At 40.8% G+C, this 21,853-nt stretch overlaps 1 protein-coding gene across 2 annotated transcripts in view; it reads left to right on the forward strand.

Annotated features, from left to right (window-relative positions):
- The window catches only part of MPPED2 (metallophosphoesterase domain containing 2), a 148,319-nt gene that overhangs the window by 48,112 nt on the left and 78,354 nt on the right, over nt 1-21,853 (forward strand). For both annotated transcript variants that reach the window (XM_063438508.1, XM_063438509.1), the window contains exon 4: nt 16,098-16,323. In XM_063438508.1, the coding sequence (XP_063294578.1) occupies nt 16,098-16,323 (226 nt within the window). The remainder of the gene's footprint in view (nt 1-16,097; nt 16,324-21,853) is intronic.

The raw sequence follows: 21,853 nt of genomic DNA on the forward strand, positions 1-21,853 counted from the left end.
TGTTTTTAAGGACAGGGTCATCTTTCAAGATGTGCCAGTATCTATTTACAATTTTGTTTATCTTCCTATTATTTCCATTAAAACTACATATAAATGGGGTGTTGTGCCCGTCCCATTTTGGGTTCTTCTTTTTGTCTTTATACATTAAAGTGCTCTCTCGTGGGATCTTGAGGACGTCTTCTAAGGCTGCTTGGAGTTTTGTTTCCTCGTACCCCTTTTGCAAAAATTGTTTTTTAATCTTATTTGCTTGTATTATGTAATCGCGATCCTCTGTACAGTTGCGTCTAATACGCAAGAATTGGCCTTTTGGGGCATTCATTAGCCAGGGTGCGTGGTGGCAGCTTTCCTTACCGATGTATCCATTGGCATCTACCTCTTTGAAGTGGTTTTTTGTTACGATCCGTGAGTCCATTATGTTAATTTCTAAATCTAAAAAATTAATTTGTTTAGTGCTAATCTCTGCAGTTAAAACAATGTTCCATTCATTGGTGTTCAAGTGTGTGATAAATTGGTTTAAATCCATGTTAGTGCCTGTCCAAATAAAGAATATATCATCTATAAAACGGCGATAGCACACCAAGTTCGCCCCCCATGGGTGTCCTTGGTATACAAACTGTTCCTCCCAATAAGCCATAAACAAGTTGGCATAGCTTGGGGCGAACTTGGTGCCCATCGCCGTTCCCCTAATCTGTAGATAGAAGGTCTCGTTGAACCAGAAAAAATTGTTGGTTAAAATTAAATGGATGCCTTCTAAAATGAATAAAATTTGTTCTTCTTTAAAATTATTCTTCTTTAAAAAATATTGCACTGCTTCCAAACCTTTTTCGTGTGGTATAATGCTGTAAAGAGAGGTCACATCACACGTCACTAAAAAATTACCTTCTTGCCACGTTATTGCCTCAATTAGTTGTAGGATGTGTATGGTGTCTTTCAAATATGCTGCATTTCGGACCACTAGGGGTTGTAGTAAGTGATCGAGATACTCAGATACTTTTGCTGAGATAGAATCTATCCCAGATATAATGGGTCTCCCTGGTGGATTATCCTTATTTTTATGTACCTTTGGGAGGTGATAGTACACTGGAGTTTTGGGGTGTGGAGTAGATAAATACTTAGCCTCCTTAGTGGTTAGTATTCCCTTCTCTAACCCTTTTTCAATATAATCATCAAATTTCTTTTTGATATTTTCGATTGGGTTCTTCTCTAATTTCTGGTATGTCTGTGAGTCTGAGAGGATCCGTTCTGCTTCCTGTAAATATTTGCTATTTTGCATAACCACTACACCGCCCCCTTTATCCGCCTGTTTAATCACTATCTCCTTATTTTGTTTTAATTCCTTCACTATTCTTTTTTCTTTACTAGACAAGTTTTGATGGTATTTGTTCAAAGGTTTAATTTTCTTTATTTCTTTCATTACCATTATTTCAAAAGTTTTAATCTCGTCTGAGATAAGATGTTTGGGGAAGAAGTCCGATTTTGATTTAAGATCAGTATGTATGTACTCGGATATCCCTTCTTCCTTTTGTGGTTCTTCCTTGTTGTAAAAAAATTTTTTTAAACATAGGTTTCTAATGAACTTGTTAATATCTATGAAAAAATCGAACTTATTAAGATCAGAAGTTGGGGCAAATTTTAAGCCTTTCTGTAAAATTTCCACCTCCCCCATGGGTAGTTCCTTCCCAGTTAAGTTGAAGATTCCATCTGTATTTACCTCTTTCCTCTCTTCTCTTTGTGTGCTTCTTCTTCTGTTTCTATTTCTCTTTCCTCTGTTAATGATCTCTGTCTTTTTCCCGGTGACTCCCATATTTTGATTGGGCGTATCTGTTTCAGCCTCTCTATTGCTGGGTCCTTCCGAAAAGGGATTGAGTGAGGTTCTTCCTCTGTCCTTTCTATTCTATTATTCCACTTCTCGGGAGATCGTCTATAATTTCTTTTTCTTCTCTCCTCTTCATCCCATCTCATGCCTTCCCTTTCTGATAGGTTTGATCGGACTACTTGGCTGTAGGTTCTATAGTTAGTCTGTCTTGGTGGGGGAGAATGGTTTCTCCTATAGTTTCCCCGTTGAGGGTAGTTTTGTCTTAATGGGTTTAGAACTTCCTGATCTCTTCTAACTTTTGTGTTAGTTTCTCTTGTTAATTTTTGTCTAGGTGTTACGGTTATTGTCTGCCCTTTATGCCTATTAAATTGTCTAGTTACAGAGGGTGATCTAGTCCTTCTTGCTAGTTTATTTCTGGGGGGTGATTTACTTCTTCTTCTTTCTATAGTCCTCCTCCTTTTCGGGAAATCGTATTGCTTTTTGTATGGTACCTTTTTATAGTTCTGGTTTTTTAAAGTGTTTATATTGCCCGTTTTATAATCGTTCATATCTCTCAAATATTTACTCCTTTTTATTTCGATTACTTCTTTTTCAATTTTTTCTACTTTAGTTTTTATATCTCTCATTATTTGGCTGTATATTTCGGGGTTAGTGGTTTCACTTATTTTTTCTTTCCAGGTTATTATTTCTTTGTCTATTTGTGACAGGGTCTCCTCTCGTCTGGAGACGATGTACCCCATAGTGCTGAAGGAAAAACCCTCCAGCATTTTGTTCCATCCTGTCATGAAACCCTCATCTTCTCTATCAAAAGAGGGGCTTTTTTGGAATCTCATATTTGAAAGACACCATACACATCCTACAACTAATTGAGGCAATAACGTGGCAAGAAGGTAATTTTTTAGTGACGTGTGATGTGACCTCTCTTTACAGCATTATACCACACGAAAAAGGTTTGGAAGCAGTGCAATATTTTTTAAAGAAGAATAATTTTAAAGAAGAACAAATTTTATTCATTTTAGAAGGCATCCATTTAATTTTAACCAACAATTTTTTCTGGTTCAACGAGACCTTCTATCTACAGATTAGGGGAACGGCGATGGGCACCAAGTTCGCCCCAAGCTATGCCAACTTGTTTATGGCTTATTGGGAGGAACAGTTTGTATACCAAGGACACCCATGGGGGGCGAACTTGGTGTGCTATCGCCGTTTTATAGATGATATATTCTTTATTTGGACAGGCACTAACATGGATTTAAACCAATTTATCACACACTTGAACACCAATGAATGGAACATTGTTTTAACTGCAGAGATTAGCACTAAACAAATTAATTTTTTAGATTTAGAAATTAACATAATGGACTCACGGATCGTAACAAAAAACCACTTCAAAGAGGTAGATGCCAATGGATACATCGGTAAGGAAAGCTGCCACCACGCACCCTGGCTAATGAATGCCCCAAAAGGCCAATTCTTGCGTATTAGACGCAACTGTACAGAGGATCGCGATTACATAATACAAGCAAATAAGATTAAAAAACAATTTTTGCAAAAGGGGTACGAGGAAACAAAACTCCAAGCAGCCTTAGAAGACGTCCTCAAGATCCCACGAGAGAGCACTTTAATGTATAAAGACAAAAAGAAGAACCCAAAATGGGACGGGCACAACACCCCATTTATATGTAGTTTTAATGGAAATAATAGGAAGATAAACAAAATTGTAAATAGATACTGGCACATCTTGAAAGATGACCCTGTCCTTAAAAACATTCTACCAGACAAACCTAAAATAATATATAGAGGAGCAAAGAATTTAAGAAACACGCTGGTAAAAAGTTGCAACAAGGACACAACACAAACCAATAAAACCTTTTTTAATATGAGCAATGGTTTCTATGGGTGTGGGCAGTGCCTGGCATGCAGAAATACTAAAAGCAAAAAACGTCACATAATAGATGTGGAGCCCATCATAAACCGAAAATTTCAAATAAAAGACCATTTAACCTGCCACTCAAAGGGGGTAATATATGTTTTAAAATGCCCGTGTAACCTTTTATACGTAGGCCGAACAATCCGCAATTTAAACACAAGAGTGGCAGAACATATAAGGAACATAAGAAATGGGATAGAGACACATAGTGTCTCGAATCATTTTAAAAAAGTTCACAACCTTAACCCTGAAGGGCTAACTTTTATGGCAATCAAAACAGTGAAGAAAGATTGGAGAGGTGGCGATTTTATTAAAAAGATTGGAAGGGAGGAGATGAAATTCATTTACAATTTTAACACGATGATGCCATATGGGTTAAATAATGATTTTGAATTATGCCATTTTATGAATTAACATGGTGCATTTTTATTAATGATTTTTTTAAAGAAATGGGTTTTAAATTATCATTTGATTTTATCCATATATATTTTTAGGATATATATTAACATTGCTTTTATTGACAAGGTCTTTTTAAATGTTTTCTTCTTTAAAATATATTTAAAAGTGGATGTATATGCAATAGTGGGAATATATATGAATAGGAATGAAGTCACCCTTGAAAAATACACAAAATTAGGGATAATAGTAACATTGTAAAAATAAGGTTTACCACTAAAGATGGTGTTATCCACATATGAATTAAACTTCATACAGTATTGTCTAGAAGGTAAAACAAAGGTGTCCGTGACAACACTCGCTGGAACGCAAGTGCGTTCCACTGATCGCGGAACCGGAAGCGGAAACCGAACACAAGGTGCGTTTTACCAGAATGATGATTCAGGAAGCAAGGACGCACAGTGGAACGCACGTGCGTTCCACGAAACGAAAAACCGGAAATGAGAGACCGGAAATACAAACAATTAACAACCTGAAGCGGGCGATTTAAAAACAGGAGAAAGGAGGAAGAGACAGAACAACCAACTGAGGAAGCCTTTTAACAAGGCGAAACGCGTTTTGGACATTTGATATTGGACTACTTAGTCTATCCAGGTATTTACCTGGCACAGATTCGTTTATTTATTTTTACTCATTGATTTTAAAGAAATAAAGCATTTTATTGGATTCACTATCCTGGACCTGGTGTATCTATTATTCCAAAGCACTGGAAAGAAGAACTACAGCACTTTAAAGGAAAACACCTTACACAGAAGGGGTTTGGACAACCTTGAATGGTCCAGAGGCATATACTACCGGAGTCATATGACGGTATGACTCCAGGCTTGTGAGTGACACCATTATATATTTTTAAACCAATTTTACATATACTGTGTTACACTATTTTGCTGCATTATCTTGTTTTTCAGAATATTTGCTGCATTGAGCTCCACCTTTTTATGTATGTATACTATGTATTTTTAAGTGGTGTAGGGGATACCACTTTTTAGGTGTTTGAGCATCAGTCCCTAATCACCCCCACATTGTGCACCCATTTTATTGTATTATCTGTAGTGCAGCGGACCTGGGAAAATCGCCTGGATAGAGGCTGCCAACAGGCCGATGACCCGTGCCAGTTGGCGCAGGGATATGTCCGGCCGTTGCATAAGTTTCCGTATTTCCCTCTTGATGTTGGACATCTTCTCCGCTGGGAGGCAGAGAACTTGTAGTACAGAGTCGATACGGAATCCGAGGAATTCCATTTGTTGAGAGGGGATCAGAACCGACTTCTTCCAGGTTACCAGGAAGCCTAGGTTCTGTATGAGGTGTAGGGCCCACCCCAAGTGTTCTAGTAAGAGGGATCGAGTCCCGGAGAGTATGAGGATGTCGTCCAGGTAAATGATAAGGCGGACTCCGTGCAATCTGAGGGAGGCCACCACTGGTTTTAGTATTTTCGTGAAACACCATGGGGCGGAGGACAGACCGAAAGGTAGGCATGTGAAACGCCACTTCTTGCCTTCCCAGCAGAACTGGAGTAGGTTCCTGTGAATTGAGGCTACTGGGATCGTTAGGTAAGCATCTTGCAAATCTAATTTGACCATCCAGTCTCCGGGTAGGAGCAGGTCTCTGAGGCAATGAATGCCCTCCATCTTGAAGTGCCGGTATTGTATGAAGGCATTCAGGGGCCGTAGGTTGATAACCGGGCGTACCCCGCCTCCTTTTTTGGGCACTAGAAAAAGGTTGCTTACGAAACCCGGTGTGTCTAGAGGGACTTCTTCTATGGCCTTCTTGGCCTGTAATTCCCTGATCTCCGTAGAGATGAGATCTAAGTGTGCAGATGGCATGTGAATTGCCCTTGGGGGAGAGGTCTGAATGGGGGAAGCGGTCAGTTCTAGGTGGTAGCCCTCTATCGTCTGTAACACCCAACTGTCTGACGTGATAAGTGACCATGCCCGGGTGAACCGGGTCAGTCTGCCCCCTACCTGTATATGGGAAGAAAGGGGAAACATGGTACTCACCATAAGGGCGTTTTCCCGTGGGTGCTCCTCGACTGCCGCGGGTATGCCAAGCCCGTCCTCGTGAGGGGAAGAATGGGGTGAAGGACCGTTCCTGGGTCGGTCTCTGTTGGTTGAAGGAGCCTCTGCCCGGTCTTGAGAAACCCCGGGGGTTGCGGCCGGGTAGACGGCTCCTACCTCTACCGGCCCCGCCAAAAACCTTTGGGCTAAATACCCGCTTAATGGAGGATTGGGCCTTGTCCAAAGCCGTGAATGTCTTAACGTAAGACCCCAGGTCCTTTACGAAGGACTCTCCAAATAGAAGGCCTTTTGCGGAGGCACCGGGCTCATTGGAGGCCATGCTTGCGAGCTTGGGCTCAATCTTAAGCAGGATGGCTTTCCTGCGCTCCGTTGACATAGCCGTGTTGGCGTTGCCTATCATACAAATTAGGCGTTGGAGCCAGCCGAACGCCACCTCAAAGTCTACTGGAGCCCCACTAGACTGAGCCGTCTCTAGCAGCTCATACAATTTGGTGACCGGGCCCAGGGTGTCAAGGAACTTGTCCTGACAGTTACGCATGGAGTAGTCCAGGCCCTTTTTGGGTCTCCAACCCGACTTGCCCAGAAATTGTACAATCTGGGGGTCTACCTCAGGGGTCTTGGCTACCGCATCGGGTATGATCGGGCGGGGGCATTCCGCCCTCAGCTTGTTCCGACCCTCCTGTGAGAGGGATTTCCGGACCCTAAGGGCCAGGTATCGGGCTATATGGGTCGCAGGCTCCCATTCCGCGGAGCGAGGGTGCCTGAGGTTGTCTGGGTCAAAAGCCAGGGCATCCTTATCGTCAGAGGTTAGCTCTGCATCATGGGCCCCTGAAAGGGTTTTGGCCTGGGTTGGCCTGGAAGGGAATTGTGACCCTGGGAGGTCATCGTCCCCTGAAACCTTGTCCCCGTAGGGATCCGAGAACTGGTTGTCTGACTCCTCGTCCCCATCCTCGTCCGAATCGGACAATAAATCATGGGCACGTGCCCGTTTCCATTCTCTGGCCGCCGTAGCCCGGCCAGTAGCTCTACTGCGCGGTTGTTGCGCGCCATCATTGACAGCCTGAGGCGTGTCATTCAAACCAGGCTTTACCTGGGTGTGGGGAGGGTCAGCAGTGTGTTTGCGTTTGGCAGGCGCCTTGCGCCCTGGGCTAGTCCCTTCAGGGGAGTTGGGAGAGGGTCCTGTGCCAGACTGGGCGGGGAGGGCCTGCCTAAGGGCCTGAGAGATGGACAGGGAGATACTAGAGGACATAGCTCCCATGGCCGAGGAAATGGCCTTGTTAATGGAGGTGGACATAGTGGTGTCCAGGAGGGTTTGGAACTCCTCAGAGCCTATAAGGTTGGAGTCAGCCTGGGAATCAGATGCTGTGGTACCCCTAGAGGGGACAGGGTGGGGACTCAAATCACCACAGGCAGACTGCATAATCACAAACTAAGTAGGTAATGTCTAAGGCTAAAGGACAGAGACAGGTGCTGGATTGCTTAACCCACGCACAAAGGACAGAGCAGGAGAGAAAATACCCGGTAGGAGCAGGAGCAGGGATCAAGCAGCCTCCTCGGAGCAAAAAACGCCGAGTAATGAGGCTTAAAATGGCCGCCGGCACTATCGGCGACAGGAAACCAAGAAAATGGCCGCCGCGAGTGTCCGCGCATGCGCAGAACGCGCCCGCGGCGGAACCGGAGAAGATGAGAAACCGCCGGGGAACAACGTTGGCGGGATTCTAAGGGTGCCGAAAACGACAAGGGTGGGGTGGGGAGATAGCCAGGGGCACAGAAGAGCCCAGGGACCCGGGTGAAAACGGGTCGGGTCAAAAACAGCCCAGGGTGAAGAGGGGCAAGAGCCCACCCCCAAAGGATAGAATAAGTAGTATATATAGGAATAAATTAAACATAAAACAAGCCCTGCAGAAAAACTGCAGGCAGTGTAGGTATAAATGACAGCAGAATGATATAGTCAATAAAATGTACTTAGCTGGTCTGAGGGAGCAGCGAAGAAAGAGGAAGAGGAAGAGAGTGCTACACCTTATATACTGAAAGGGGGAGGTTCCCTTATGTAGCACTGTGGAATATGTTGAATATGTATATATGTTAATGATATGTTTTTTCTCTTTTCACTCATTTCTCTCTTCGCTGCTGAGGGAAAATAAAAGAAAGAGAAGCATAATACTCGCCTCCGTGTCTTTAATAAAATTACTGCAAGGTTTCGATAAATGCAATAATTAACATTGCAGGGCTGCACCCAGACCACGTCAATAAGCTAAAGTGGTCTGGGTGCTTATAGTGTCTATTAAATTAAAGTAAAGTAGTTTTCCAAAGATTTGTATATCTTCTTCTCCCATTATTGTCACCGTATCTGAAGGTAGACTGTAGACATTAATCCTGGGATGTTTGTCACTCAGTAGTGATACTGTTTTTTTGTGAACTGGTCCCTAGTATTTGTGATGGTCCTGCAAGCTCTGGGGATCGGCAGAACATCAGTAGCGTTTTGTCCAAAATGGCAGAGGCTCCCTCCCCCCACGGTTTTTTTTTCCAAAGACTAATATTAATCGTGTAAAAAAAAAAAAAAAAAAAAGTTGTTTGTTTTGCAAACCCCTCCACCCACCCCCTCTTTATTGATGGCTACGAATGCTTTTGGGAGTCTGACTGAGCAATGAATTAATCATGTCAAGATTTGGGGTAATTTATTTGTTTTGAAAATCCATCAGAAATGTATAATCTTTTGGAACAGGATTTTTCAAATCACCTGTTGGTTTTGTGTTAAGCCGTTTAGATCCTGTACTTAAATGACAGACCGGGTATTTAACGGTGGTGAGTCTTTAATGTTTTTGGTCTCTTTTTCTGCCACTGACCTGGCCATTTTGTTAGGATACATGGCATCATGGACTCTATCAAATATCAATAGATATTAAATAAATACCTGACACTCTCTGCCAGAAAGCTTAAAATGGACCGTGGTTGGATTTTCCTGCAGGACATACAGTATCTCACATTTTTGTAAATATTTTATTATATCTTTCCATGTGGCGACACTGAAGAAATGACACTGTGCTGCAATGTAAAGTGTGCAGCCTGTATAACAGGGTAAATTTGCAGTCCCCTCAAAATAACTCAAAACGCAGCCATTTATGTCTAAACCATTGTCAACAAAAGGGAGTACACCCCTAAGTGGAAATGTCCAAATTGGGCCCAATTATCAATTTTCCTTTCCCGGTGTCGTGACTCATTATTGTTACAAGGTATTAGGTGTGAATGGGGAGCAGGGGTGTTAAATTTGGTGTTATCGCTCTCACACTCTCTCATACTGGTCACTGGAAGTTCAACATGGCACCTCATGGCAAAGAACTCTCTGAGGATCTGAAAAAAGAATTGTTGCTCTACATAAAGATGGCCTAGGCTATAAGAAGATTGCCAAGATCCTGAAACTGAGCATCAGCACGGTGGGCAAAACCATACAGCAGTTTCACATGACAGGTTCCACTCAGAACCGGCATCCCCATGGTCGACCAAAGAAGTTGAGTGCACGTGCTCATCGTCATATCGAGAGGTTGTCTTTGGGAAATAGATGTATGAGTGCTGTCAGCATTGCTGAAGAGGTTGAAGGGGTGGGGGGTCAGCCTGTCAGTACTCAGACCATACGCCGCACACTGCATTAAATTGGTCTGCATGGCTGTCTTCATCTAAAGATGATGCACAAGAAAGCCTGCAAACAGTTTGCTGAATACAAGCAGAAGGACATGGATTGCTGGAACCATGTCATGTGGTCCTATGAAACCAAGATAAGCTTATTTGGTTCAGATGGTGTCAAGCGTGTGTGGCAACCGGGTGAGGAGTACAAAGACAAGTGTGTCTTGCCTACAGTCAAGCAGGGTGGTGTGAGTGTCATGGTCTGGGCCTGCATGGGGAGCTACAGTTCATTGAGGGGACCATGAATGCCAACATGTACTGTGACATACTGGGCCGCAGGGCAGTATTCCAACATAACGGAGACTGGGCCGCAGGGCAGTATTCCAACATAACGACCCCAACACACACCTGCAAGATGACCACTGCCTTGCTAAAGAAGCTGAAGGTAAAGGTGATGGACTGGCCAAGCATAGTAACACTATATACCGTATTCCTAACGCTCCATGCCCCAACTCGCCCCCTGGCAGTTAAACCCTTTATTCACCAAGCTCTTTGTTCCCTCTGTGCTGGCTTCACCTCCTTTGTTGTCATCGCTGAGGGGGGACCGCATGCGCAGCAACCCCAGAGCCCAAATTAAATAAAGGCACTGTAGTATTTTGTGACACATTCTAAAGGTAGACGTACATTCACATATTTACAAATATTTATTCAGTGACAAATATCTAAACACATTTAGACATGCAGCTTCTGCCACGGCACAAACAATGATTCTCTGATTCCTGCCAGACAAATTAATAAAAATCCCCCCTTTCCTTGTTTGTGTAGCAGGCTCAAGAAGTTGTGGCCATAAAAAGTTGTATTTATTTTTTTAACAGCTTGGATGCAGGTATTGTGGAATACAGTGGGGACCACCCCTCAGTGAGCTTGTGCTGCCAGCAAAACATAATATTCCCTGCTTCACTTTGATCATTTGCTCTGGATCCGCCCCTGCGGTACCTACAACTATATGTTAGACATTCATTCACAGACTTGCATTTTCACACAGGAATATATGACAAAAAAAGTAGGAGATGCAGTCATGTGAAACTCTGGCAGTTGGACAAGAAATCTAAATCCACGTATTTTTGTTGTTAAATTTTTTTTGATACATTCTGGATTTTAATATTTTTTTTTTTTTTTATCTCCTTGGTGTATTGTTGATAAATTATCTCCTGAAAGTCCACATTCTGTTAGTCCAATAAAAAAAAAAAGATATTACAAGGTACTACAAAAAATCTATTATTTTATATATTCAATATATACTATTTTATTGAAGTACGGCGCTGCATCCCTGGGCGTAATTTTAGTGATTGTCAATCTGTCAAATATACAGAGGAATTTATTTAATTTTTTTTTAAACAAAACAAAAAAAAAACATAAACCCAAGTTCCCATAACAGTCCTGATTTCATATATAATAATTCAGACTGAATTTCTATCTTCACAAATCTGGGACTAAAAGGAGAAAGCTGACATTTGTTTCATGATTTATTTATTTGTTTTCACTTTCGAGCAACAGTGTTTCCTTTTTCTGCTGACGAAATGTTTCAAGCAGAATTTCCGTTCGATTGTTGTGAGAATTACTTTTTGTTTGTGCGATTTCCTTAAACATTCTACCAGGCAATGATAAAAATTCTCAAAGCAACATAAGAGGGAGAAAAAAAAAGAGTTAAGGAATTTAAGATTGTTTATAATAATAACAATAATAAAAAATGTTTTTGTCTTTCGTAAGAAATAATTTTTTTCTGAAAATCCCATTAATTTGTGCCTCTGAATACAGTTTCAAATGGAGACGTCCTCAGATGTTTTCATACGTTTTGCTTTTCTATAAATTTGAAAAAAACCTCAAAGCACCATAACCCCGTTATATGCAGTCAAAATGTTTGCTAACGGATTTACAACTTACTTGGGTTCCACTAAACGCTAGTTAATTCTTACACTGAGAACAGACGTCTCCTGGTAGGAGCTTCCGTCAGCTCTCCTGAGTTCAGGCCTGTTGCGCAGGGCCAGCTCACTGGCCGGGCCGAGAGCGTCAGCTGATCAGTCTCACTCAGTAAATTAGGCCGTGCGCTGCTGTGAATAGCTCAAAGCAGAGAGCTTCTTCCATTTATGGAGGAGGTGACTGGGGCCTTGAGGACCACAGGTAAGTTGCCAAACCGTTGGCAAATGGTTTGACTATTTGCATTGAGGTAGCAGCAGAGCATTGCCATGATTATGGTACTTGGAGTGATCCTTTACAGGGGCAGAAGCACAGTGTCTTTACGCCACATTATATTGCTGTGAATGCAACATAAAGACAACATCCTACTATGATGTTATGCACATTGTTTTTAAAATGTACTGTAAAAAATATTTGAAAATGTCAAATCATTAGACCTGCATTATTATAGTCTGGTTTTTTTTTGTTCCAGTGAAACCTATCATGTTAATGAAATTATAGCAAAATGTAAATATAAGGCTTTTTGTTCCTTTTAAGCAGAAAGAGGTATTTCCATTATTTGATGTTCTAAGATGCACATGCTATACAGCAGGCCGAGTACATTGCCTCGTCACACAATGTTCAGTACACGTGTATTGGTGTGTAAGCGTTACACGGTGTTCAGTACACGTGTATTGGTGTGTAAGCCTGACACAGTGTTCAGTACACGTGTATTGGTGTGTAAGCCTGACACAGTGTTCAGTACACGTGTATTGGTGTATAAGCCTGACAGTGTTCAGTACACGTGTATTGGTGTGTAAGCCTGACACAGTGTTCAGTACACGTGTATTGGTGTGTAAGCCTGACACAGTGTTCAGTACACGTGTATTGGTGTGTAAGCCTGACACAGTGTTCAGTACACGTGTATTGGTGTGTAAGCCTGACACAGTGTTCAGTACACATGTATTGGTGTGTAAGCCTGACACAGTGTTCAGTACACGTGTATTGGTGTGTAAGCCTGACACAGTGTTCAGTACACGTGTATTGGTGTGTAAGCCTCACACAGTGTTCAGTACACGTGTATTGGTGTGTAAGCCTCACACAGTGTTCAGTACATGTGTATTGGTGTGTAAGCCTCACACAGTGTTCAGTACACGTTTATTGGTGTGTAAGCGGCACACGGTGTTCAGTACACATGTATTGGTGTGTAAGCGTCACACGGTGTTCAGTACATGTGTATTGGTGTGTAAGCGGCACACAGTGTTCAGTACACGTGTATTGGTGTGTAAGCGTCACACGTGTTCAGTACATGTGTATTGGTGTGTAAGCATCACACAGTGTTCAATACACGTGTATTGGTGTGTAAGCGTTACACGGTGTTCAGTACACGTGTATTGGTGTGTAAGCGTCACACGGTGTTCAGTACACGTGTATTGGTGTGTAAGCGTCACACGGTGTTCAGTACACGTGTATTGGTTTGTAAGCTTCACACAGTGTTCAGTACATGTGTATTGGTGTGTAAGCGTTACACAGTGTTCAGTACACGTGTATTGGTGTGTAAGCGTTACACAGTGTTCAGTACACGTGTATTGGTGTGTAAGCGTTACACGGTGTTCAGTACACGTGAATTGGTGTGTAAGCGTCACACGGTGTTCAGTACACGTGTATTGGTTTGTAAGCTTCACACAGTGTTCAGTACATGTGTATTGGTGTGTAAGCGTACATGTGTATTGGTGTGTAAGCGGCACACAGTGTTCAGTACACGTGTATTGTGTGTAAGTGGCACACAGTGTTCAGTACACGTGTATTGGTGTGTAAGCGGCACACAGTGTTCAGTACATGTGTATTGGTGTGTAAGCATTACACAGTGTTCAGTACACGTGTATTGTGTGTAAGCATCACACAGTGTTCAGTACACGTGTATTGTGTGTAAGCATCACACAGTGTTCAGTACACGTGTATTGGTGTGTAAGCGTCACACAGTGTTCAGTACACGTGTATTGGTGTGTAAGCGTTACACAGTGTTCAGTACACGTGTATTGGTGTGTAAGCGTCACACAGTGTTCAGTACACGTGTATTGGTGTGTAAGCGTTACACAGTGTTCAGTACATGTGTATTGGTGTGTAAGCGTGTGCTGTGAAGTGCTTTATTGCTGGTGTTTATAATGCTGCTGCGGTGTCTCTAACACACTGTTAGCATTAACGCTTTGCTGCTAGGCCCTATGAAAATTAATGAAGCCTGACGCGTAGGGAGTGAAAGGTCAGAGCTTGAACTTCCGTTCTGCTTGTGCTGTTTTGTTGTCTGCGGCTTGTGTTAACAAAAGAAGAGATTCATCTTGCTGTGCTCCCCACACTCTCCTTACGGGAGCCAGTTCTGTTCTTTCTCTCTATTAACCCATAGAATGGGTCACTGTCACACCTCAGGTTGTACTGTTAGAGGAAATTACCACACGGCTGGATCCCTAAATCTGCTGATCCCCCCTCTCTCCCCCCTCCCAAACATTGGTCTCTTAAACATTTTTTTCCCTGTATTTGAGTCCTGAATATTCAAACCTGTCTTTGGAAAAAAAATAAAAAAAAATGTTTGTTTCAGACCTTTGTATTAAATTATTATTATTAATATTATTAGCATTTGTATTGCACCAACATTTAAAAATAAATACATTTAAGCTCTTTACAATTCTGGAATGGGGATATTTAACTTTTTAAGTTGATCGAGTTAATTTAACTTATTGTGCGTGCACGAATGCTTTTTCTTTTTTGCTTTATTTTCACGTCGATGCCCTTAATGTTATTCATTTTATATGAAATGACCTTAATTTTTATGTAAATGGTCACCCAGGAACCATATCCCCCAGAGTTTATTCTTTTCTAAAATAAGTCCAAATAACCAACCAAAACCGGTGCGAGAAATTTGTCTTTTGGTTAAAGCATGACCCCAATGTTTTTATAAGTATGGACGATTTACAATACACCTAATCATTATAAACAATATAACTAATATTCACAGATTTTACAATATTTACAGCGAAGTGAACATATGTTACAGTTATTTACTCAATACATTGATATGGCCCACCACTTACTCTTGTCCGTGACTGTCTTCTTTGTATTAAAATTTACATTTATTCGAGATTTTATTGTCTGAGCATTTGGTCTCTGAATGACAGGGTGGACTAACTTATTAATATTTCTTTGCTGAAATTTAAGTTGGTCTGCCTCATGGAGGCGTCTTGGATCATTTAAAAGAAATATCACTCTTCTACCACTGTTTTTAAACCGTAACCTTAGACAGACAGACAGAGAGATGTTTAACTGCACATTTTAAACCCCTGTGTAGGTGTTCTTACCTATTCACCAGTGTGCAGTTCTTTGAAAATCTGAAAAAGGCTTTTCATTTCAGAGTAGTTCTAGACATTCCAGGACATAATATTAATTGCAGTATATTGGTGAAAAATCAAATCTAATCTGATGATCAGTAATACTTAAAGACTGGTCCTATAGTATCTAGTCTAGCGTGTGAAATAAGTTGAACTTTTTTGACGATCATGTTGTGTGTGATTGTTTTAAATTTAACACAAAGCTGAATACACGAGTTTACACTCTATTAAACATTTTTCATGTGATCTCAATCACAACAGATGGTGTGGTATACACTCCCTGGAGAATAGAACTTCATTATTAGAGATGACTTGAAAAGGAATATATAATGCTAAAGTAATAGAACTGCAATGGACAATCTAAACACGTGTGGTCATGTTGTCCCCTCCCAAAATTCTCACTATCTTGATCTTATTTATATAAATATTTCTTCCCATTATTTTATAACATCTGTATGATGGAAAATTGTCGATCCGGCAGCCTCACAAGGAGAAATAGGCAGAAACTTTGAGCTTACGATGGGTAAATTAACAATTTGCTAAATAAAGGCTCAGGAAGGCATATGGAAGAGTTTTTCTGCGATAACCAAATGGCTGAAAACGATCTCACTGTTCTCTAATATATATAAAGTTGCATTTTGGTACAATGACGTTATGATGTAAATCTAGTTGTTTTTTTTTTGGGGCGTATTAATGGAAGGATTTAAGTGCAGAATTAGAATATGTCAGTATGTTAAAGCCAGAAGTCTCTATTCTCAATATCCCATTGAGTGTTTTCAGTAACCCAGTTTGGACTTTGGAACCTAAAACATCAGGATGCTCAAGATTCTAGATTGTATATTATGTAAGACTTTGGTGATATTAATTGAATCTGTTGTGATGGAAAGAATGTAATTTTCTGTTTTTTGTTGTGTTCCCTCTAGGATCTTTACCCTATGAATATAAAATAGTGATTGCTGGAAATCATGAACTGACTTTTGATAAAGAATTCATGGCCGATCTTGTTAAACAGGATTACTATCGGTTTCCCTCTGTTTCGAAGTTGAAACCTGAAGACTTTGACAATGTGCAGTCACTTCTTACTAACAGTATTTACTTACAAGACTCTGAAATCACCGTAAAAGGATTCCGAATATATGGAGCACCATGGTAAGTACATCATGGGGGGGCACCGATCACGTGTACTTATTCAGATATGTTTCCTTGCAGTCTCTTGTGTGTTCTGGTTTTCGAGATCTTTCTATGGTGCTAGTAGCTCCAACAAACAAAACAAGAGAACAATTTAGATCAGATGTTGTAGACTACAACTCGCATAATGATGGCAGATCATCAGGTGAGATGTAGTCCACAACATCTGGAGTGCCAGAGGTTGCCGACCCTTGATCTATATAGTAGGTATTGAGTTTCGGAAAGCTATTCATGATAACACGTCTACTGGGTTTGCAATTTTTAAATGTATATGTTAAAAGGAAGTTCATTATAAAGATTGTTGTAGAGGACATTTATGAATTGGGAAGAACATTATTCTTTGGCTTCACATTTTTGAAAGACCTAATAGTTTGGATCGTGGTTGGCCAACACATCATTTTCCAGCTGTTCTTGAGTTCTGTCTACTTTAATGCTTTACCAGCCACCTATCACCTGGAGAACTAGGGGTTTAATACCCCTGCTGTAGGTTAAGGTAGGATTTCACCAGAGTTCTACCTGCATACTTGGTAACTGTCATGGGTTTAGGGTGAATGGGCGCAGTATGCAAAGATTTGTAGGGGCACAGTCAGAGATATAAAAAGAAAATTAAATTAAATAATACAGCAATTAAAACAATAATGGAAAATACATTAAACATCTTAACCTACTCTCTTCTGTACGTCCTAGGTATTTGGGCACATAGTTGATTAATCAATATTGCGAATAGTTTGAGAGGTTTGGTTTCCGGAGCAAATTGCAATTTTAAGGAACAAGAATCATAATCAATTGGGAACTGCAATCATTTAAAAACAAAACAAACAAAAAAAAACATATGTAGTAAAATTGTATACTGTATAGAACTCTGTAAGGGGCTCCTGGCCACCGTCTCCAACCCTCTTACGCACCATACATGGTCTAATCCAGTGGTTCCCAAACTTTTTAGGTTCAAGGCGCCCTTATATTTCAGGGTTTTTCCAAGGCACCCCAAGTAAAAATGTCTAGGTTGCGTATCTGTACAGCGCTGCGGCATTTACTGGCGCTATAGTGTAATGTACAGCGTTGGTGTTTGATGGGGTGCTTGTATATAGTTATTGTGTTTTAATACAGGGGTGTGTTTGTATGTAATGTTTGATTGCAGGGGTGTGTCTGAATGTAATGTTCACTTTTAATGACGGATGTACATTTATGTTAAGTATTTGTGTTTGAGTGAAGGGGTGTGTTTGTATATTATTATTTTATTTGTTTGAATGCAGGGTGTGTATATGTAATATTTTGAGTTAGATTGCAGGGTGTGCTTGTATTTTGTGCTGGTGTTTGACTGCTTGGATGTATGCACATACACTACCACATACATACATACTTACACAGATATTGATGCATGTAAATACACAGAAACATACATACAAATTTATATAGACAACAAAACATACATGTTGGGGAACATATTAAACTGATATATATATATAATATTTTCCCCAACAATACACACATAAAGATATACACATACACAGACATAGATACACACCGACATATACACACATGCACCCTTAAAACCCCCCACAAATTTTGATACATGCCCACACCATGACACAGATACACACACACAGACATAAAACCACACACCCTGACAAACAGACGCACATACACAGATGTGTGCGCAGACACAGAAGCACACTGATATATATATATATACACACACACACACACACACACACACACACACCCTGCCCCTTTCTAGTTTATTCAATAAATCTATACTCTCCATGCAGGTGGGTGGAAATTAAAGGCACACATGATGCATCACTCTGTTGCTACCGCAGTTAATGCAGTGGCTATAAGTCCTCTTCCTTCACGGTTAGCATACCTATTATTAGGTGATTTGAAAAAAAACAAAGGATACCTTAACTTCCCAACTTGTGATGTCACTTGGGAAGGTTTGACATACCTCATTCACCCATGTCAATTTACTGTAATCTTTTGGGTAACACCGAATTGACACAGGGCTTGCTATACAGGGTAATGCTAAAGGAACACTAAAAGCACCATCACTACTGCAATACGTTGTAGTGGTTATGGTGCTTAGATAGGTGCTTTTTAATGCTATGTAAGTGAGTGGCACGGTGCCCAGTAGGCTTCCAAAAATCTAAGTCAACATTTATTCAAATTAAATGTCCTGCTGTGTAATTACGCTTACACTGTGTACAACCCAACCATCTTTAAATGAGTTGGGCACTGGCGCTATAGTGTAATGTAAAGTGTTGGTGTTTGAAGGGTTGTATATTCCTTCATTGGTTCGTAAGGGGTTAAAGGGACACTCCAGGCACCCAGACCACTTCTGCCCATTGAAGTGGTCTTGGTGCCAACTCCCATCACACTTAATCCTGCAAGTGTAATGATTGCAGTTTTTATAAACTGCAATAATTACCTTGCAGGGTTAAGTCCTCTGATAGACAGCCACTATGCTGGACGTCCTCACGCTATGCATGAGGACCTCCAGTGTCGCCGGAATCCCATATAGGAAAGCATTGGATAATGTTTTCCTATGGGGAGGTCTAATCTAATGTGCGCGCGACCATTGCCGCGCATGCGCATTAGGTCTCCCCGCCGGCTGGTGTCGACGGGGAAGGAGTGTGGGCGGAGCCTGACCCAGCGCCGAGGGACATCGACACTGGATTCAGGTAAGTGGCTGAAGAAGTTTTTAACCCCTTTAGCAACATGGAATTGGGGGTGGGAAAGAGGGGGGCACTGCAGTGCCAGGAAAACAGATATGTTTTCCTGGCACTGGAGAGTCCCCTTTAAGGTTTTAGGAAATGGAAAAAGCTTGGCTTGCTGTGTAGGAGAATGCAAGGGATATCTGGTTCAGTTGGGTAACTTTGAATCACATTGTAATTAATGACCCTTGTTGTACCCTTGTTGTACTTCATTATTCTTTGTGTTCAAGATGCTATCTGTTTAACACACTGTGCATTTGTTTGTCCTCATGCACCTTATCATTTGTGTGTTTTTTTTCCTGCTGCTTGACTTTTATTTTAAATTTAACTATTATTTGCTTGTTTGGTGTTGAAGTTGTACATAAAATGGGGGGAAAAAACATGTTTATAATTCTGATTGATAGTTAACATTTTTTTTCTGTTTTGTTTGGGTCAGGTAGATTTGTTGTAATGTTAATAAACTATTTTCACTAGCATTGAAATTCAGAGGAACTGTATTAATCGGTGATCAGTCACTGTGGCATACAGCTGCAGGCAAATTCAATCTTAAAAGGTGCGTAATTAAAGTGGCAGTTTAAAACTCCGAGCACATTTGCCAAGCTTTACCTGCATTTGTGCAAAAGTTCACGCTGACCAACAAGTATTTTGTCAAATGTCATTTTCCTTTGTGTTTACTGCCAAATGTTTCATTGCAGCTAAACCTTCCAGCAGATAAATCTGGAAAAAACCTTTATCAGCTTGGCTGCTTGTCCTTGTTCAGTGACACAGTGCAAATTGCTAGTATTTATATTTTTATCAATTTGTTTAATTCTTTGGGTTACACAGGATCGATCACAAAAGTGTGAATTGTTCATAATTTACAGTGAATTTTCGCGTTTTGAAAATCGCTACATTGGAAACGTTATCCAAGTCAGCTATGTTTTCACTTTGGTTTATTAAGGTTTAAACCTTTAATTTGAATTTACTTAGAATTCCCACCATTTCATACCTTCGTGAATAATTCGTTATTTTATTTTTTTTGCTTTGATTAAACCCGGGGATAAATTGTACCTAGTTTGGCAAGTTAAATGCAAGATATACATTATGGAGTTTACAGTCTCTTGTTTACATTAGGCTGGTTTTAATTGTTCTACAATTCAGTCACATTCTGTTAGATAAATCATCTCTAACATTACCTTCCACAAATGATCTAGACCTCATGTTACTGGTAAATGATTTTTCTCTAATTTGTACTAGACGCAGGCATAGGCAACCTTCGGCACTCCAGATGTTTTGGACTATGCCTCCCATGATGCTTTGCCATCATTGTGGATGTAAGAGCATTATGGGGGATGTAGTCCACAACATCTGGAGTGCTGAAGGTTGCCCATCCCTGAGTGTTTGTTCAAGAGAACGCAGTGAATTTTATGGATGCCCATCTGGATGTATTTGCACTCGCACACCTCTTCAATCAACCAAATATCTGGTCTTGGCCCACAACAATATTTAAAGTATGTAGGTACATTACTGACTTAGGTTTTACAACCTGCTGCCAATTTGGGACTTTCTTTTCCCCTAAATACCAATAGTTATACTCCTGGCCTGGTTTTATTGTGACTTATGGTTTACACCTACGACTGTACGCTAAATATCACGTTGTCCTAATTTTTATGAACCTGTTACGATAACCGCACGGAATACTGTATAATATTTTAACCTCCAATATATTTGCATAGGATGAACTAATACATGAAGACTTCTATAAATCCATATGTTAGATTTTCCTGCTCACTAGTCCTGCACTAAATCCACGTTTGTTCATCATATTATGTGGTTTTCTAGGCTCTGCTCGTATTTTCCTAAATAGTTTACTAGTGAAGAGGTGAAACTCATTGTGCTCACCCCTCCCCAAAGCATACGGACTTGATTGCTTTTGACTTCCTTCCTGGCTTTTTGTTCCCCTTTGATTCATATCTTTTTTTAGTAAGTTCAAGGACCGATTTCAAGGTTACCGTTTCCCTATAAATGAAGGAGTTTCCCGTCTGTCTGCTAGCCTTAACCACACTGCGCACTGTTCTGTTGCCAGAAATATACATATTTTTTTCCATATTAACCATTTAATAACAGCCCTGCATGCCAATAAAATGTGTTGAAATTGTATATTTTATTTTGTTTAGAATGTTTCTAAATGTTCCTGTGATGTAATCGTATCTTTCTCAGACCCTTTTTTCCTCTGTACTCCCTCCCCCTTCTCCCTAATTCGATATATTCACAATTTGGTACTGGGGTTCGCAGTGATTGTGGCCTGCAGCTATTTAAATCCCACAAGTTGCTTCAAGTGGAGCACACATCATTGGCAGCCAAGGAGTTAAAGTGGGTCTGTCATTCCACCACTCTCCTCCCCCTCCTCCCCCCCCCCCCCCCCCAAACAAATGGAGAATTTCTTAAAGATAAAATCTTTACGAATGGCTCATAAAGACTTGGATGGAATTTCATTCAAATTACAATGTAGTCAAAAGATATCATAAGATAATATAGGGACTACTTTTTTTCCTATGCTTGACAAAAGGCAAATTTTCCCAACCCAACGCTAATGATGACTGTTGGGAACAAGGAATTGTTTCTCTCTTTTCGAGACAATATAGACAATAACTGTGAGAGGTCTCGCGGGTTCCACCACCAGAGACATCAGTCCACTGACGTGGATAAAATGAGAGGAGCTAAAGAAACAAGATAGAAGGCCCAGGGGGGACAACATCGGGTATATTGCACCCCCAGGCAAACCACACACAAAAACGGGG

The sequence above is a fragment of the Pelobates fuscus genome, chromosome 12 (assembly GCF_036172605.1).
Source record: "Pelobates fuscus isolate aPelFus1 chromosome 12, aPelFus1.pri, whole genome shotgun sequence".
Classification (NCBI taxonomy): domain Eukaryota; kingdom Metazoa; phylum Chordata; class Amphibia; order Anura; family Pelobatidae; genus Pelobates; species Pelobates fuscus.